Below are 19,825 nucleotides of genomic sequence, written 5' to 3'. Positions count from 1 at the left end.
GTGGATCTCTGTGAGTTCAAGGCCAGCCTGGTCTACAAAGCAAGTTCCAAGATGGCTACAACTACACAGAGAAACCTGTCTCAAAAAAAAAAAAAATCTACAGCTAGCACACTGGGTTTCCCCAACCCTCTCTGTGCATTCTAAAGAATGAAAACATTCCATCATATGAGAATGGCATTTTTTCCTTATTGCCATCTTACAGAGTTCTGTGATGCCTAGGAAAGAAAAATGGTCCAGAACCATCCACAGAGTGGATGTCCATCCACTGTCCATCTGCAGCCTCGTCAGCTGTGCTCAGCCATGCTGGTGCTTCTCTACAGCTTTCAGGAAAATAAGCAATAAGAAAAAAACACAGAAACTTTTCATTTTAAACCCTCAGCTTATATTCAGCTTATGTTTTTGGGGTTTTGTTTGTTTGTTTGTTTGCTACTTCAGCCAATCCTGTGGTAAGCATGGGATCATTGGTGATCCCTAAAATACAGCTTTCAGACTTCATAAAGAGTCTTGCTGGGGTGTCGGGAGCATGCAGGTTGCCAGTGGACTCTCCCTAATAGAACAACTCATTAGAATCACTGAGGAAGATTTGCTTTTAGCTTCATATCATCACGCAGATACATGATTAAATATGAGCATCCACTGTTAAGCAGGGTCGTCGCCAGAAATGTGGAAGTTATTACACTGTAGACACATAGAGCACAAAGCTAGTTAGCAGATGGCAGCATTCCCTGGACAATACCCTGAGAAACATCGTTCCCAATTAAGATCCACAGCTAAAACTCTGAAATGGCTGGAGCTTGGAAGCTAGTTCCTGTTGGAGAAGAGCAAACCTGGTGCTGAAGCCTTCCGGTCCCCATTCCTACCCTGGGCTGACTTTTGTCCGTAAAGTAATGAGGCTGGCTTACGTGGTTTCTAAATTTTCTTCTGGCTTATTCTGTGTCATCCTTGCAGCCCACTCCCACCCCGATGGCTGACCCACACTCCCTGCACTGACACTGGCTTGTTTCTAGTCCTCCTTCACAGTCGGCGCTTTGAGCAATGCTGACTTTGCTGAAGATAGCAAGAGGACGCAGAGCATTTCATCCACTGCTCCCAGCCCCCATTCATGTCACCACGGCCCCCTTCACTGGCCAGCCAGCCTCTGTGCCCACACCCACATGCTTGCTTTTGTTTTCTGTTCCTTTGTCTGTCTCTGCCACAACCTGCTCCTTTCTCCATGGATTTGGGTCTAGCAATATAACCCAAATCTTCAGTTCTCAAAAGGTCTCAGAGTCTTCCACTCTGTCCCAGGAAGAATGTCAAGGCAAAGCAGTGGGCAGCCAGAGAGGAATCTGATGAGCACAGGTTCCTCCATCTGTTGTGAGCAGATAAAAAAAAAAAAAAAAAAAAAAAAAAAGGCAGAAACAGGGCTAACCCTTGGGAAGATCTTCTCCTCCCTCCTCCCTCCTCCCTCCTCCCCTCTTCTAATAGCCATCCTTCCTCAGTCCACAGATAGAATATGGCCCCCTGTGTCTCACAGACTCTTGCTTCTAGACACTCTTGCAGCCCAGGACTCCAGTTCTCAACTCCTCCTGAGCAGTTCTATCTGGCTCAGATGCCCTGCTCTGGTCCAGTTGGCTCTGGTCAGAGAAATGGTACAACCCTGAGTAAGCAGGCCTTCCATGGTTACACCTCTGTGGATTAAGTGTGGAAATGAAACTTGCCTAGGAGAGAGAATAGCTGTTTATTTAAGAGTCTAAGGATGATTCACTGGGAACAAACATCCCATCTTAGCCACAGGATGGGATCACTCTAATTTTTCTTCATCTACTAATCATCTCACAGTTGACAGGCAAGTTCACTATCCCTGGTCAGCTGGTGCATCCATCTCTTCATGCTCTCTGAGCTGGCTCTGGATTGGTGTTCGGGCACTCATCACTATTGAGGTGGAGCAAAGGTGTGGTTCACTTGAGACACTGTAGCTGCCTCTAAAGACTGCCAACAGTGTCAAGTCGCTTCTGCTGGGGCACTAGTCAAGACTCTGCACCTTCTAGCTTCCTGGATGGGCTCCGAATGGTACTGCTGCAGTGAAAGGGTTGAGATGTGTTGGGGAGGAAAGCCACTGAGGCCTAGCTCTGGGCCTATTTCTGCTTCAATACCTAGTGCACAAGAGAAAGTCAGAACAGTGGCATGGCTAATTCTGGTTATCAATTCGACAGCATTATAAAGAGCAGCCTTGGTTCTCTGGGACTTGGGGTGAGGCCGAGCGAGGGGCAGAGGCATTCTTTTCCATAACTAACTTGTGTGGAGGCTGTCTGTCTTGATCAGCCATCCATCTCTCTGAGTGTCAGTTCCTCTCTGTGAAGAGAGAAGATGAGAAATGCCCTAGCTACCTGGATGATGGGTATGAAATGCCTTGTGCTCTCTGCTGAGCCACATGGCACCAAGTGCCAGTAACTGCTTCACAATGGTGAGCTCTCAGCAGCTCTCAGGGCAGTCAGAGAATTCCCATTTGACAGCTAAAGGGAAGAGTTGAAGGTTCAAACCAGCGGGGCCACCTCCCAGCAGCCTTGTGGGGCTGCCCTTACTTGACCTCAGCTCTTGAACAGTGCTGAAGATTCCTACCATCCTAATCCACTAAGCGGTTCTTTCTCTTGCTTCTGCTGCTTCTAGGTTGATGACACTGGTACATTCCAAGTCATTGTGGTTCCCTCCGGGACGGACTTCGCGCCAACATTAGATAGACTCCAGCGGTGCACTTTCTGCTATGGTGAGACCCATGGGGAGAAGCAAATTTGATCAGGCCTGCTAAGAGTGTTGAGTCACCATTGGCAGGAGCAGCTGGAACTTGGCCATAGGGATATGCATGGCCTGGGGCAGACCACGCTGGGGCTTGGGGTGCACACTGCATCTTCCACAGATGGAACCTCTCAGTTAGGCTTGCAGGGCCCGCCAATGGATCCCAGCAGGAGGGTTACAATCCTGCCTCCTCTACTTCAGTGCAACTTCCAGGAAAGAGTAATAATTTAAAACAACAGCAACAACCAAAAACCTTAGTCTGTCTCCTTGCCAAGTTTTTCATGCTATTGAGTATGTTATATGTGTTTTCAAAATCCCAAGAAAGGCTCTAGAGCAACCTGGTACTTTCCTTCCTGGGTGGTAATTTGCTTTTCAGTGCAGTAGGAGTGGAAGACAGAAACCCATTCATTCTCACCCAGGAGTCTTCATAGACTCCCAAGTGTTAGGCGTCAGAAAGATTTGCAGTATTGATTGTGGTGGTTATGCACAGTCTTTTGGTCTAGCTGGCAAGAGCCCCTCTCCTCTTCCCTTTGCTGTTCCTATAACCATGTGGAAACCACTAGGGTTACAGGTGGTCATGACAGCAGGCAGTCACCACATTTCTGCTATAGGCTGTGCACTGTTCTAATTACGCTGCATGATGCCAACTATCATGGTGACAACTGAGACTTAAGCTATGGAGTTTCTTATGTTCTAAGCACAGTCTTAATTGGCTTACATAAATTGTGTCATTCTAGGCTCATCACCACACCAAAATGTTTGAACTATTATTAGTGCCATTGTACAGATGGGGGAAATCAGATTAGAGACGTGATATTTTTCTCAGGGCCCCACACCCACATCAAACCCAGGAAAGCCGGCTCTGAAGTACCTTTAATTTTTGCAGCACGAAAGTCTCATTCTGTTCCCTGAAACTCTCCATTTAGACCTGGAGAAGATGTCTGGAACCTTCTCTGTGTGTATTAGTGGGTGCTGGGGTTTGCTGAGTAGATGAACTCGAATGGAGAGTGGGATTCTGAGAAGGGGACAGTTTCTAGGTCCCTTTTCTGTCTCCTCTGCAGCCCTGGAATCAAGCTCTCTGCCCACATATCCAGATGCAGGTTGCACGGGGATTTTTGGGTACTGTCACCCCTCCCCTCCACCCAAACCAGTGAAGCTCTAAGATTCATCTGCCCTGTGCATTCTCGGTTGCACGTCCTGAACATGTCCACTCCAATAGTGTGCTGCTGTATTGCACAGTCAGGGACTGCACATATCTGACTGGGGATAGATTTTTGGCTCCATGCCTTGGCCTAAACCCTTGCTTTGTCTCCTAAGCACATAATGGAAGATATTTTGGCTGCCGTTTCCCACAATTAAAACCCCACAAAAGAGAGCGAATGGGCAGCCTACCGTCCCTGGTTTTGGAAGCTGCTCTGCACACAGGTGACTGTGTTGTCATCTGACCATTATTCAGGCCCATAAACTCTCACTAAACTGCAGTCAGGGACTTAGGCAGAGCCATCTTTATTGAATCCATGAGCAAGCAGGAAGCTAGGAAGTTCACTACACCCACAGGATCTGCATGCTAGCCATTAGGTTTTTTACTTCATAGTTGATACTTTCACAGTCCATGCTGGTATCCATGTTCCATTGCAAGTTTGTTAGTCTATTTCTTTATTTCCCCTTTGGTTTTTTAAAGAACCGGTTCTCACCCTCAGTCATCACATTTACTGACAAACTAAACAAAGCTATCAGCCTTGCAAAGATGTCAGGGTCAGCCTGATCCCAGTTAGGTACAACTACTTCCTCAGTTGTGTGGAGGAACTGTACACAACTAAAGCCCAGCGGTGGCCTGGCCAGAGGTGACTTCGTGTTTGTTATGTGATAACCTAGGCATCCCAGCTCTTGGACGAAGGGGCCATCCTGCTACCTCATGTGTCCTAATGCAGTCAGTTCCATGAAAATAGATTAAGTGACTTCTAAATCCCTCTAACAATAAAACACGGACTCATGCGTGGTAGCTCAACAGGTAAAGGTGCTTGTCCCCAAACATGACAACTTGAGTTCAGTCCCCAGGACCCAGGTGGAAGGAGGGAACTGACTCTTGAAAATCATCCTCTGCCTCCACAGAAATGCTGTGCTAAAATACCCACACGTGGGGGTGGGGATTTAACTCAGTAGTAGAGCACTTGCCTAGCAAGTGCAAGGTCCTGGGTTCGATCCTCAGCTCAAAAAAAAAAAAATACCCACACGTATACACAAATAAGTAAACATTAAAAAGAAATTGCCATTGACTTCATATACAGAAACTTCTAGAAATATGGTGCATCCTTTGTAATGACTTACTCTCCTGCTTTAGTCGGTTCTATGAAAATAGATTAAGTGACTTCTAGAATTCTCCCATTTCCCATTTATCATATTCCTCTGGACATTCTTTGTGGTCACATTCAATAAAACCTACTCTCTGTTTTTTCTTGCTATGCATGCATAATGAGAGAGGCATATTTATAAAAACGACTTCACTTTATGGGAGAGCATTTTTATAAGGGGCATGAAGATGTGAACTCTTGCTTAAATTGAAATAAAAGATGCATTGCCTTTTAAAGCTTAATTTTCAAGGCAGATGAGTTTTTTCACTCTAGTGTAGTGACGGAGGCCCTTGGTTAAGCCTGCATACTGTCAACAGCTAGAGAGTGTGTTCTTACAGTGTATTCTAGTATGTAGAGATGAATTGCTCACTTCAAACTTTAAAATCATAAGAGTCAAGATTAAACAGAACTTGAACACAACTTAAAAAAAATGATGGCATGGAATAGAGTCAAGAGTTTACAGGTTGGTATCAGATCTGGACCTTTTGGTGGTGAACTCTTACTCTTGATGTTAAAGACATACTTATTTTATGAGCTAAGTCTATAGTTCCTAGATACTAAAATAACTGAGGTGGAATCTTTCAATTTTTTGGTCCATATCTGCTTAGTAACTCCAAATGACTTGGATTACAGACATATGCAAGCCGGATGCTTCTTGTGACCAAGCCAAGCCACCCCCGATACAGTCCTATCTGGATGCTGCATTCCTGCTGGATGGCTCCCGGCACGTGGAGAGTGCAGAATTTGAAGACATGAGAGACTTCCTGGAGACACTGCTAGATCACTTCGAAGTCACTCCAGAACCAGAGACATCTGTCACTGGAGACAGGGTGGCCCTACTGAGCCATGCTCCCCCCAACTTCCTACCCAACACCCAGAGGAGTCCCGTTAGAACTGAGTTCAACCTAACCACCTACAGCAGTAAGCGCCTCATGAAGAGGCATGTGGAACAAGCAGTTCAGCAGCTGAATGGGGACACTTTCCTTGGCCATGCCCTCAGGTGGGCTCTGGACAACGTCTTTTTAAACACACCCAATCTGAGGAGAAACAAAGTCATATTTGTGATATCTGCTGGGGAAACCAGCCACTTGGATGAAGAAACCTTAAAGAAAGAGTCCCTGCGAGCCAAATGTCAGGGCTATGCCCTCTTTGTGTTTTCCTTGGGCCCTGACTGGAATGACAAGGAACTAGAAGACCTGGCCAGCCACCCTGTGGACCAGCACCTGATCCAGCTTGGCCGGATTCATAAACCTGACCATGGATATGGTGTGAAATTTGTGAAGTCCTTCATAAACTCCATTAGGCGTAAGTCATATGTACAAAACTATTCTTGTACACAAGAGCCTGCTTCGTGTCCCCAGAAGGACAATGAGCCGGCATGTGTCTTTAAGGGCACTGCAGGGTCAGGGAGGAAAATATGTGATAATGGATGGTGGGAGGGATGACTGGTTTCTAAGCATTTAATTTTCTGGCTCATCTTTTAATGCCTCTGGTTCCTATGGAGAAGAAATCCTAACAAGCAGCTGTCTACCCATCTGTCTACATGGAGAGGTGTAGTCTGGGGATGTGAGGTCACAGCCTGGGCTCTGGCTCCAGAGCAGAACCCTTGCCATGTAACACTAGCATGCTGCCGTTTGGGGAGCGGTTTCTACAATCAACAGAAAGAGGCCAAAGAAATAATGAAACAATTCTTGGCTTCGCTTTAACAAGTTTCAGAGTCAGAGCTGGGAGTGGGAGGAGATACCATTTTATGAGCTGGAATGAAAGGTTTGGCTTTGCACAACTTTCTTCCAGCTTCATGGCCTCTTGGGAGGTAGTGGTAAGAATAAGTGGGGCCCATAGGGGAACAAATGTGGGCTGTTTTTCTTAGAATGGGCATCCTGAAAAACAGGCAATCCATTTTGTATGCAGCTTGATGGCTAAGGAAGATTCATGCCTGGATACACGGCTCAAGGTGGGCATGCAGTGGGTAAATGTCTCAGTGTTCTCAGAGCCTGCTGACTCTTGTTCCCAGAGTCCATATAAAGAAAAGGGAACACATTGGCTGAAGGATGCTTGAGCGAGTGCCTAGCTATTTCCCAAGCTTGTCGTTCATTGTATTAAACAGTGAAGTGGATTAAGGCTGTAGAGCTACTGGGCAGTGCAGGTCTGAGACTGCTGATGTCACATCCTGTTCAATGTGAGTCTAAGACAAGCATGAACTATCAGCTGGAACTGGTTAGAGATGCAGGGTTCAGGCCCCGCCCCAGAAGTTCTGAACCAGAAAGTGCATCTTATCAGAGCTCCCAGGAAATTCATATATATGAGATGGTTTCAGGGACACAGGTAGAAAGATCCCAGAGTGAAATTTATTTTGATATGTTCTGCAACAGAAAGCCCAAAGATGAGCTAAGGGTGAGGTGTTGCCCTGAAGGGAGCCTTTCACAAAGAATGAACAAAAGACTACTTGGTAGAAAGAAGCATGCTTGATGGCCCACAAGACTGGAACACTTGATCTGGGAGTTCCTCCCTAGGATCCCTTAATTCTTCCTGATGTTTCATTTCAATGTGCCCAATTACAGGACCAGATGAGGCAGCACCCCCCACTCATGGAAAGGGCAGGTAGCTCTCGCATGGGAAATACAGAAAGCACAGTTAACTATGACACAGCTGCCTACCCCATTTTCCGTGCTTTTTAGACATCCAGAAAATGCCATCTCTAAAATACAGCTGCAAAACTGCAGGAAATCCCTTCCACTACAGGCCCCCATGGTCACACCCCTCCAACACAATTGCAATCATTGGCCATCTACCTTGAGCCACTGGCAATTCAGGTGCCAAACTTAATGAATAGAGTTGTCCACTTCCCTTCTAAAGTTTTGGAAGCCTTCGAAGTGCTTATGACTCATTTGGCACACTGCCACAAAGTAGACAGCAGAGCATGGTCCACATCAGAGCAGCACATTTCCTAAGCGAAGCAAAGCACAACAACCCTCTATTTAGAGTTCAAACAAAACGTGAAAACCCAAAGCCAGACCTGGTGGGCACAGTGCACACATGTATTTCTCATTCTTGAGAGGTCGAGGCAGGAGGATTGTTGTAAGTCCAAGGCCAACCCAAGCCACACAGTAAGATCCTACCTCAAAAACAAAAAAACGCCAACACCCTAGAGGTCAAGTATAGCACAGTATTGGGTCACACTGTCTCACATACTGCCCTTCCTGTAATAGCAGGAAGACAGACTCTATGGCAGTCTAGGAGATGCCTGTTAGTTGGAAGAACCCAGTATTACCAGGAAGGGGTGTGGGGGTGGGTGGGGTGGGTGGGGTGTGTGTGTGGGTGGGTGGGTGGTGTGTGTGTGTGTGTGTGTGTGTGTGTGTGTGTGTGTGTGCACATGCTCTTGCAGAGGAAGAGAGGGAAAGAGCCAGAGGACAGCCTCGGGTGTCATTCCTCAAGCAATGTCTACCATGTTTTTTTTGAGACAGGATTTCTCAGTGGTCTGGAACTTGTCAAGTAAGCTGGCTGCCTGGCCAGTGAATCCTAGGGATCTACCCATTGTTGCCTCCCCAGTGCCAGGATTGTAAGTGCATGGCATTGGGACTTGCTTTTCCAGAAAGATATTTAACAAATCTTTTTTACTTCATGCTTTCAGGGCATGTATAACACATTTTTTAATTTTTTTCTATAAAAGTATCTTTTGCATTTTAAATGGATTAAGGCATACTTTAGTGTTATGAAGAATTAATACTCTTCCAACTGAAATGAGATGATAAATTAAACCCAAAGGCACTTTGTTTGTTGCTAACATAAAGGCCATAAAGGGACTACCCTGTTCCCTTTGCATTTTGATACTCTACAAAAATAAATAAATAAAAAAAAAATAAAATCCTCTAATTAGCTCCTCTTGAAGGCAAGAGCATTCTGAGGACTGACTGGCTCAGTTATCTTTCATAATGCTAAACGACTTGAGGAGCTACCGGCACTTCTCATGCCCAGTGACCATTTTGATGGACGCTGGGAACTGAGGTGATAACTATACAGAGCAGACACGCTGGCAGCCTTCGTGAGAACCTTACCAGAGCCTTTTGTCTTTCTAGGTGGGATGAACAAGTACCCACCAGTCAACCTCAAAGCCAAGTGCAACAGACTCAGCCCTACAGATCCGAAGCCACCTCCACGCCAGTTTCGAAGGTACTGTGTGCTTGATGTGATTTCTTAGGTGGATATGCACCCCTCCTTATTCTTTATCTTCCTCCTCTCTCTCCCTTTTCTCCCCCACTTTAGCTGGATAGAAACCAGATATAATATAAAACATAAATTATATATTAAATTATGATTTGAGGGAGCAAGAGCTCTTTTAAATGACCAAGTTGATCTGGAAATAATGAAATAGAAGTGTTTTTATTCTTTTAAGTCCAACTATTGAAACAAAGCACCCAGTGGGACACCCCCAGTGGCAATGAGCATGCCCAGTGGCCAGATCTTGGTTTCTAAACAGCATTGTGCACTCAAAGGAACCAAGGTTTCTTGGTGCCTGAAACATACCCAGGATCTTGTGAGGAAACTCCAATTCTGGCTTGAGACGATGGAGTTACTCCAGGAAACAAAAACATAGTAAGTAAGAAAGAAAAACAGTGCCATGTCAAAAGGTTAAGTGAGTTGGTTTGATATGACTCCCATGGGCCTAATCTTGGACAGCTGCAGCTGTAGAAAGAATGAAGGCAATGAACTAGAATGCATTGAGTGATTTAGTTCATGCGTTACTGTATGTATGGCATGTGCATGATCAAAGGCACGTGTGTGACAGTCAGAGCATATGCTGTGGGATCCAGCAGTCTAACTCAGGTTATCAGGCTTACTCAGCAAGCACTTTACCCACTGAGCCACCGTTCTGGTTCCACACTGCATGTTTTAAATCTGTAAGTCAATATGGATTCTCAAAAAGAAGAGGAAGGAGAAACCCTTTATATAATACTAGATAATAAATCTAGAAAGGTAGAATAGAAAAAAAACATCAATATGTAATAATAATGCTAATTACAAATGTAGCAACGGGTTATCAGGATGCAACAATCATGAGCTGACAAGTGTCGATGCTGTGTGCTGGAGCTGTGTGGTTCCTGAGGCGCTGGTGTCAATGTGCATTCTGAGGTGATAAAGTGGGACATATGGTGCATCACCTGTGTTAAGTTCTTGCTGGAAATGTTTGACCCGAGGCTAATGAGGAGGAAATCACTGGGAAACCCCGGGATGTGGAATTGTTAGATCATAGGTCTTATGTCATGAATAAAGGGATGAGAGTTCTGGAACTAGGGAACTAAAGAGACAGGGCAGCCAACTGTAATTTTGTGAACTTTAATTGGATCCCGTATCAGAGAGAGAGAGAGAAAAAAAACCAGCCCAAATAGAAGTGATTTGGAGAACATCTGGGGAAATTTGAGTGTGGACGATACATTGAAGTTATTGAACTATGTAGACTTCCTGGTGTGAGAAGAAAATGTCTTTACAAGAAGCTTGCTAAAGAATTTAAAAACATGTATTTGTGCATGAGTGTATGTGCATGATGTGCATGTGTATGTGCACATGTGCGTTATGTGTAGAGGCCTGAGGTCGGTATCAAACATCTTCCTTGATCAGTCTTCTAATATATGTGTAGAAAGATTCCCTCCATGAGGTAGCTTGATGTTTTAGCAAGTCTTGCTAGCAGGCTTGCTCCAGGGATCCCGTCGTTATCCTCTTCCATGCTGGAATTACAGGCAGACTGCTGAACCCACCTGCATGGGTTCTGGGGATCTGAATTCCAATCCTTAAGCTTGTGTAGCAAGCTCTTAATCCACTGAATCATCAGATGGCTAGTAGCACTTCTGTAGTAAGCCACTGTGAACTAATACACATGAATACACCCAGCCGCTGGCCGTAACCAAGCACTATCACCTGGCTCATGCTTAGACATTGTTGGCAGTGTGCCTCCCCTGAAGTGTGTGCATTCTGTTCTGTGTGGTTATCAGGAATGGGCAAGCATTCCCAGGCTAGGTGCTAAGAACTGAGAAGCCCCTGCCTGGAGGCTCTGACCCCCCTCCAGCAGTGAGAGATCCAGGGGAACTGTCCAGCAGCAAATACTTCCTGAAGTCCAGCCTGACACTGCCTATGAAGCCAGTCCAGGAAGAGTAGGGCTCCCCCTACTGCAGGTGCCCAGAACTGAAGAAGAGGGATCAGATAGGACTGGATAAGTGAGCAGACTGACATTTGGTGCAGAGGAAGAACCCTTATGGCTGAGGTAAAGGGGCTGAGGAAAGTGTGGCAGGAAGCAACTTCAAGGAACTCTGGAGGGCTGTGCAATTAGGCTTATCTCTCTGCAACTACTGTTAATTTTGAATTTGGGTTTTCTAAGTTATGGAAAAATAAAGCCCTCATTCAGGACTTAGAGCTTCTGTTCGCTACCTACTGCTACCTTCCCTGGGCCAGCCACCATGGCACCTTCTGGCTTGCCTGGCCTCTCTTTCCCACTCTCTTCATGAGAGGCTTGTGGCCAGGCACTCTGTATTGGGAACTTCCAGTTCAGGCTGGTGGCGTCCCTACATTTGCCTTTGTCCATCTCCACTCGGTATTCCTAGCAAGAAGGTGGTGATATTCTGGGGCACTGTGTATCTGGGGCTAGGAGAGCTAACTGAGAAAGGAGCTCAGCTACTGGGCTTCCGTCTAGAGGGTGGCAGGCCAAGACCTGGGGTGGGAGGGTGGGCCAGCAGAAGGGTTTGTGCTGCCCCATGCCAGAGCTCAACGTTAAATGACAAATGAAAAACTGCCATGGGCAGGGAAGGGGACACACCCATAGAAGAAGAAAAAGCTTTTGTTCTGCCTTTTGGCTTGGATTTTCATTCTTCCCTGGGCTTCACACATATGTAGCCAGCTCAGACCACAAAGGCAGACATCAGAGCCAACCTACACATTTAAGAGGCAGTTCTAGAAAGTGCTTTGTTGAAAGAGCAAGATAAGTGGGAAGAGAATCCCAGGGCTTTTGGACAGGGAATTGCTCCTTCTCCACAGTGTCCTAGCTACACAAGAGGTGTAGCTTCTTCTGTGAATCTGAGATGGTCAAGTGGTTGGGGCATCGAGGAATTGAGATGTGAATCTATACCACTGTCTGTGAACTCCCTGATGGTGTAATCACCTGGAACTCCTCAGGCCTTCTCTAAGTAACCGAAGACTGTGATAAAAAGCAGCCACACAGGTGCTTCTGAGGCTCCCTGCCTGCACCTTTCAAGTCGAGTGAGGCAGAAAGGAACAGGAGGTTGGGGAAGATGGGATGCCTGCTAGGCACCAGATGACCTGCCATCCTGAGAGGGACCTGCATTGAAATTGTTAGATTATCCTGCAGCAGGGCTTTTGAGGAAGACATGCAGAAGCTGGTTCGTAGCAGATGGAGAAGAAAGGCCCTGACTCTCGCCACAAGCAACTATGAAGACAGATGGCCAGAGGGTGAGACTGTAGGACAGTTTTTGTGTAAGCACTTAGCTCTGCTCCAAGATAATAAAAGACCCAAAGCCACCTACACACTGTGCCAGACTCTGAAACAGGGAGCAGCAGAGCCTGAAGGGGTGGCTGGTAAAAATGGACAGCTACCACTGCCATACGAACGACACATCTGCTGCCTGTTTGCCTTCAAAAGTACAGTTCTGAATGCATGATATGTTAACATTAAAAAAGAATTAAGAAATAGAGGCAACCTTATCAGCTCAGTGCTTCTCGTCATAAGTGCAGCATGGCCGCCTCCTGATTATCAACACAGATGGAGGGATCCGTGACCACAAAGAACGGAGAGCTACAGTTAGTACCCCTCTGGTCCCCCACTTTATCTAGAACATACCACACCTTGCTTTCTACAAGCTTTACTAGAGCTTGGCTCGAGTTGAAATTTTGAATTATTTTATCCTTATTTCTGCCCTGAATGCCTGTTGTTGGAGTTACCAATCAGCAAAGAATTCCCCGAAACAATATGCAATTGGAGAAAAAACAAACTAGGTAGTCAAGTGATCCCTACTAAATGCCTTATCAAATACAAATGCCCATCCACAACACAGTAGAAAAAGGAACCTTTGCCTTGCAAACACTGAGGCCCTGCCTTTGGATCTCCAGAACCCATAGAAGAGGCAGGTGCAATGGCTCCTGGAAGCTCACAGCTACTTACTACCAGCCAGTGAGCGACCTTGTCTCAAACAAATGGTGGACGCTGCCTGGAGACCAATTCCAGAGGCTGTCCTCTGACTTCCACATGTGCATCTATGGGTGCACATGTACATACGCAGGAACACACATATAAATGCAACAAAAACAACAGCAAAGAAACAGCTTTTAATATGTTTGACCCTTTTGAGAAAAAGGTACCAGGGCCAGGCTTAAAAGTAGTTGCCAATCTCATGATTTAAAAAAAAGATTTTTAATTATATGTATCTCCACGGTGGGTATGTGCACACGAATGTGAGTGCCCTCAGAGGTCAAAGGCATCGGATCCCTAGAGCCGGGGTAAGACAGGTGAGCTGCCCTACATGGGTGCTGAGAAATAAACTCTGCCATCTCTCCAGCTATTTTTTCCTCAACGAAACTAAGAAATGTGACATAAAATAAAGGAGGGGTAAACGGGAAGGAGAATGAAATAGAGTTGAGATAACCAAGCCTTGAGAGAACAGTACACTTTAGACTCCAAAAGAAACCTCTTGCAGGGAGTCACTCTCCTTTAGGGAAGTGGCCACTGGATGGTGGGTTGCCCAGGTCCCAGTGGATGGCTGCATACCTGTGTGCATGTAGACAGCACTATCTGGACTCAGGGTTATTAAGAACAAAAAAAGGACATTAAGTTGGGAAAGAAATGGGATGGGGTACTAGAGGAAACTAGAGGGTAGTGGTAGATGAATATGATAAAATGCATTGTATAAATATATGAAAATTTTAAGTTTTAAGAGAATCTCATCACTTCATACCCCCAACTCCTTCCAAATCCTCCCTCCCAAATTCATGACTTATTGCTACACAAATATACACATTTGTGTATGTGTACATGCACACACATGTATACAACCTCTGGGTCCATTTAGCATTACCCATATGTATATATGTTGTAGCATGAATCTTAAAAGTTCTTATTATAAAAACAAACCCAAGGCCAGTTATTGGGGTGAATGCTGGAAGATCAGAGAGAAAGAACAAGCCACAGCTAACCTTACCTGGCTAACTTCTCAGCTGATCTTGTTTCTCAGACAGGAAGCCTCTGTGTCCTCATATTTGAATGGCTCTCAGCTGAACTGCTTCTCGAAAGCCTGAAAGCTTAACCAGCCAAAAGCTTCTAGTTTCTGGTCCTCACACCTTATATACCTTTCTGCTTTCTGCCATCACTCCCTGGGATTAAAGGCATGTGTCACCATGCCTGGCTGTTTCCAATGTGGCCTTGAACTCACAGAGATCCAGATAGATCTCTGCCTCTGGAATGCTAGGATTAAAGGCGGGAGTGCCACCATTTTCTAGCCTCTGTATCTAGTGGCTGTTCTGTTCTCTGACCCCAGATAAGTTTATTAGGGTGCACAATATTTTGGGGAACACAATACCAGCACAATATGTCCAGGGTTGATCATTTAGGATTGGACAACCTATATTGAAACTTGTCGCTGAAGGAAGCGGCTTCTCCCTCTCAGAAGCCACTGGTCACCTGCAGCTCTTTCCCTAAGCACGGCAGCTTGTGTATTTTGCCCATCCATGCTGGCATTCAACTGGTGTTGCCATCATGCTGGACTTGTTCATGCAAACGTGCATTTTCCCTGTCATGTCTAGGGGACACTATGTAGCAGCAGGCACCCTGGTCCTCTGGCTCTTAAAACCTCTACACCCTTTTTCACAATGTTCCCTGAGAGGTACAGGGATTGCACTGCAGACGTATCTGTTGGGGTTGGGGACCTCACTGACTTCTTATTCTCTGCATTTGAAGAGCTGTGGATCTGTACAGTCATCTGTTACAAAAATCTTTGGTGAGGGTTGAGAGTTACACTTATTGGTATAAAGACAAGTATTTAGGTTAGGAATTGTATTAGTTTGGGGAAATGGCAGTAGAATGTTCTCTTCTGGAATCTATGACCTCTCTAGCCACGGGGAGTGGCCAGGTTCCCAGTAATGTGTGTGAATTCTCTCCCATTGAGCAGGCCTTATGTCCAATTAGATAGCTGTTGGTTATCCAACAAAAGGGGCCGTTATTGCACCACTGGGGATACCATGTTGGTCCAGTCATTGTAGTTCATGGGCTTTACATTGGGTGGGACTACCGATTGCTCCTATCCCTTGGCTGCTTGCATAGCACCTTTTAATACTGAGAGCTGCTCTTCAGACAGGCTGCTTCCAATTCAGTTCCAGCCAAATTCCTCCAAGTCCTGTGTCCAAAGTGTATGGTATCTTTAGCAATAGGCCCTTATCTTCAAGTTTCCAAAGGCAACCATGGGCAATGGCAGTAGCTCATATTGTTATGAAAACTTTTATGTTCCTGAAGGGGACATTTCCTAAGCCTGGCACTGAGGTTTTTGCTAGATGGAGTATGGCTCTTGAGGATAGTACCATCACCTCATGTGTGACCCATGTACACATACATGTTTATTTTTAAGTACACTTATGAAATGTTTCTATATGGCTGTTTCAAAACTCTTCAGTGTTGTTCTCTTTCCTCCTTTCTCCCTTTATTATCACCCCCCAGTTTCCCATCACCCCCTCATAACACCTGACTATCCTCCTCTCCAGAGCTATTAAAAACAGAATTCCCCTTCCACGATAATCATGTTGCATGTATAATCATATAGACAGTCATGACTTGGGAAAATAAGTTTGTAATATTCAGAGTGGAAATGAAGAGAATACAACAGCAGCAAAACTGGGCAGGTGTGAGGAGAGTGTGTGTGTTAGTGCTGGCACTGAGCCATGGCTGCTGTTTCTATGTCCCTGACAGTGTAGCTGCGAAGGACTGAGGTACACCATGAGCTGAGTTCAGAAGCCCAGGCAGAGCCAGTCTGTGGGTGACATGGTCTTCGCTGTTTTTTCACCTCATCTTCGTAGAAGAAAAAGAGCACATGTGTGGTGAGGCGGGGGAGGAGTGTGCATATGCTGGAGAAACAGAAAATTGACATTTTTTCCTGTATTTTCACAATGTGCTCATCCTCTACCCACTGACGTTTGTAAAAGAGGTTGGGTATCTCTTACAGGTAGTGTGGTAGCAGTAAAGTAGTAGATGAAAATGAATTGCACAGTTCTGATCTTGACCTTTGGTTCTCTTGAATTCTTCTCCTGAACACAATTCCAAGAATTCTGAATTCTCCATGTCTTAAGTAAAACTCTAAGTCAGTGCAAGTAACACTGACCTCTTAGTCATAGGAATGTGGGTCTACAGCTCTGGCTGTCACTGTCACCTCCTCACATGGCATCTGCACCCAAATGAGAACCATAGGAGTGTGACTCGAGGACAGCAGTTGTTGCTACAGCTTCTTGCTGTTGGGGTCCTCCCAACCCCAAAACTTTTTATGCACCCAACAAACAGAGCACTATTGTGATCTGCCTCCCATGGGGCAGATAATAGGCATCAGAGTATACAGCTGGATGGGGAGGGGAGGAGCATCCACTCGGCCTGGCACTGGACAAACCCCTGAGGAGGACTATATGAGGTGGCACTGTCCCCTGCAACTTATCCTGGGTACAGAAGTGTGGCGTGCAGGTCATGGAGTTGTCTATAAGCCACTAAAGACTCTGACCTACCCAAGAGTTATGAGGAAGATAATGTGCCTACTGAGAAACTGAGAGGTTTATAGTGAGGCCCATCTGAACCCAAATGTCAATAATTAGCAAGACCAACAGCATGAAGATCCAGATGGAACATGTTCCAGCTGGAATTACACCTCCACATACTTTGAGATGTTAAGTTTGTTAGTTTCTGCTAGGCCAGTGGTTCTCAACTTGTAGGGCATGACCCCCTTGGGGTTGCATATCAGATATCCTGCATATCCAGTATTTACGATTCATAGCAGCAGCAAAATTAGTTATGAAGTAGCAATAGAATTGGCTGGGGGCGGGGGGGGGGGGGGGGGGGTTCACCATAACATGAGGAACTGTATTAAAGGATCACAGCGTTAGGTAGGTTGAGAACCACTATAACAGGCCAATGTAAATCTCCACTAATTTTTAAAACTTACCCTGGAGGGGGTGCAGTGAGAAGGAAAGGTAAATGTGGAGCCAGGAGGGTTGGAGGGCTTGCCTCACATGCTGTTCTCTTCTTTTGCTGTGCAGCTTTGTCCCAGGACCACAGAAAGCGATCCTCAAAGACCATGCGCCAGAGGCCGCAAAGCTCTTTCAAGATAAAAAGCGCCTTTCAAGCACATGGAGAGGGGGCAGAGATGCTATTTCAAGGCTTTCCAGAAACCCATTCTATACCTTTAAACACGGGAAAGGAGGGATAAAAGCTGCATCCGCACACGGTAAATGAAGTGATCCAACAATTTAGGGATTAGCCATGGTCTGACTCTGAACTTAGAACCAAATCCACCCCTGAACTCCGAGCTGCTTAGCTGGGTTGCACACCAGCATCTGGATGGCTGCTCTGGAGGCAGAACAAGCCTGTGGCTGTAGACGATCAGGTACCTTGACCCCCTACACTCACGGTGTTAAGGTCTATCTTGTAGGTTTACTTGATGACTCCGAAAGACAATTCCAGCACCCTGAGAATGATAGTTAGGAACTCTTACTATGAGGAAATGGAAGAGCCAAAGATGTGTTTTGAAAAGTTGAATGGAGACCTATTTTTGAAGTTGATTTCTTTACAGTGTATGCATGTGGCTACAGGTCAATGTAAACTCTTTTCATTTCAAGCTTCTGTTGTTTTCCAAGCCGCCATTTTAATGTTCATCTGTTTAATCTAACATCTTTAACATTGTGGAGTTCTCAAACAGTTACCCTAGAAACTGATGCTGTTTGCATGTCATGGTTTTGGAACTCTGGCCTTCCTGACTTCCACTTGAGTACAGCACTGTCTTGGTAGACTGGCTGGCCTGGGGCAGCCTTGTGCCTGAGGGTTGCTCTGGCCTTCTAAAGTTGTCTGTGTGGTCTGGTAAGAAGCAGAGTGACTCTCCTGTTCTCACTCTTCCTAAACTCACTGAGAAACTCACAAATTCTCCAGGAACCCGAGTCACGCTTCTGGGCCTATAGAGAACTTCTGCCAAGCTGTCTCAGTCGATCTCTGCTTTTTCACCTTGCTATGGTCATTTATTAATTTGTACTAAGCCAATCTGTTCCTTAGACAAGAGTGACAACATACAATGTCATAACTTGGGCTCTGAGTTCCTTTACCCTACTGAGCAGCAGCCAGCAGGACTGGTAGAGCTCAGAATGAAGCTTAAATGGCACTGAGCTTGTGGGAAGAGCGGAGGTGTAAGAAAATCCTCAAAATTTGGGTTTATCAAATGCCCGAGTCTAGAGTAAGTCAGCAGGAAGTCTTAGAGTCCAGCCTCTCAAGCATTCCATCATGCTTTGTCTCCTCATCCCCATCTATGTCTTTATTTTTAGGATGAGGGTATTTTCAACAACTAAACAGCAGAACAGCACTATGTTGAGGCCTACTACTCAGACCTTACCTCGGGTCACAGCCACCTCTCCAGTTAGCAGTGATGTGCTCGCTGCTAGGCAGAATGTCAGCCTTCAGAAAGGAAGCCGTGAGTGGAAGTAGCTACTACACCAGAGACCCGTAGAGTGGTCAGATTTCTCTTCTACACTTCTGCTCAGGAATCTGGAAGGACGAGCCATGTGCAGTCATTTTTTCTCTGAAACCCTTTGGGCCACTATTCCTGGGGCAACTGTATGGAGACAGTCCCAGAACCCTCTGAGGAGCAAGAAGCCCAGGAGTAACTGTCAGTTTGTACTCAGGTGCACATCAGCTTCATGTATCCTAAGGTGCTTAGAGGCTCACAGGAAACCACTGAGCAATATTTAAGAGGTATCTTAAAAGCAGGGACTTTTCTGATTAACTTTGGTTGAACACAGACACTCATTGTTGGAGATACTTTGAAAATGTATTTTCTTCTGTGTTGGTAAGTATAGTACAATTTTAAAAATTGCTTGGTGATTAAAATTATTTTAGCATCTTGGGTCATATTTTTAATCCTTAACAGATTAAGGATCTGAAGAAAGCAGCAAATAATTCACTTTTTGAAAAGTAAGTCCCTGGCATTTGGGATGGGTCAGCAGTTAAGATCTGCTCCTTCAGAGAGCTGGAGTTTAGTTCCCAACACTCCAACTGCGTGGCTCACAGCTGCCTGTAACTCCAGGGGATCAAATGCCCTCTTCTGGACTCCCAGGGTACTACACATGTGCAGACAAACACAAATTAAAAAATTTAAAACCCCAAATTCCTAGATTTGAGTTCTGTCTCCAAAAAGTAGAAATTGGAAAAAAACTAAGCTGACTCTAAACTTAGTAAGGCTGTATTTAAGTCAAGAAACACAATAAGCTTTACTAGTACATCTTGGCTTAAAAATAATTTGTAACTGACTGCAATGGATCTGCCTCTCATTATCTCTAAACTAAGTTGTCAGACTATAATAGTAGCAGTTCAGAAAAATAAACTTCTTTCAAAGAGGGTCATTTGAGGGATGGGTAAGTAAATGGAGAATGAGTCCAGCTCTCTGTCAAGCATTCCTTTATCCAACAGCTCC

At 45.4% G+C, this 19,825-nt stretch overlaps 1 protein-coding gene across 1 annotated transcript in view; it reads left to right on the top strand.

Annotated features, from left to right (window-relative positions):
- Window positions 1-17,640, top strand: part of Col6a6 (collagen type VI alpha 6 chain) — a 99,853-nt gene extending 82,213 nt beyond the window's left edge. Inside the window, exons 33-36 of the mRNA XM_036193786.1 lie at window positions 2,650-2,746; window positions 5,760-6,431; window positions 9,203-9,296; window positions 17,409-17,640. Of these exons, the coding sequence (XP_036049679.1) occupies window positions 2,650-2,746; window positions 5,760-6,431; window positions 9,203-9,296; window positions 17,409-17,604 (1,059 nt within the window). The 3' untranslated portion in view covers window positions 17,605-17,640. The remainder of the gene's footprint in view (window positions 1-2,649; window positions 2,747-5,759; window positions 6,432-9,202; window positions 9,297-17,408) is intronic.
- Window positions 17,641-19,825: the final 2,185 nt, after the last annotated feature.

The sequence above is a fragment of the Onychomys torridus genome, chromosome 7 (assembly GCF_903995425.1).
Source record: "Onychomys torridus chromosome 7, mOncTor1.1, whole genome shotgun sequence".
In the NCBI taxonomy this organism is placed as follows: Eukaryota; Metazoa; Chordata; class Mammalia; order Rodentia; family Cricetidae; genus Onychomys; species Onychomys torridus.
The sequence above is the reverse complement of the archived record's forward strand: the minus strand, read 5'-3'. Positions and strand labels throughout refer to the sequence as shown.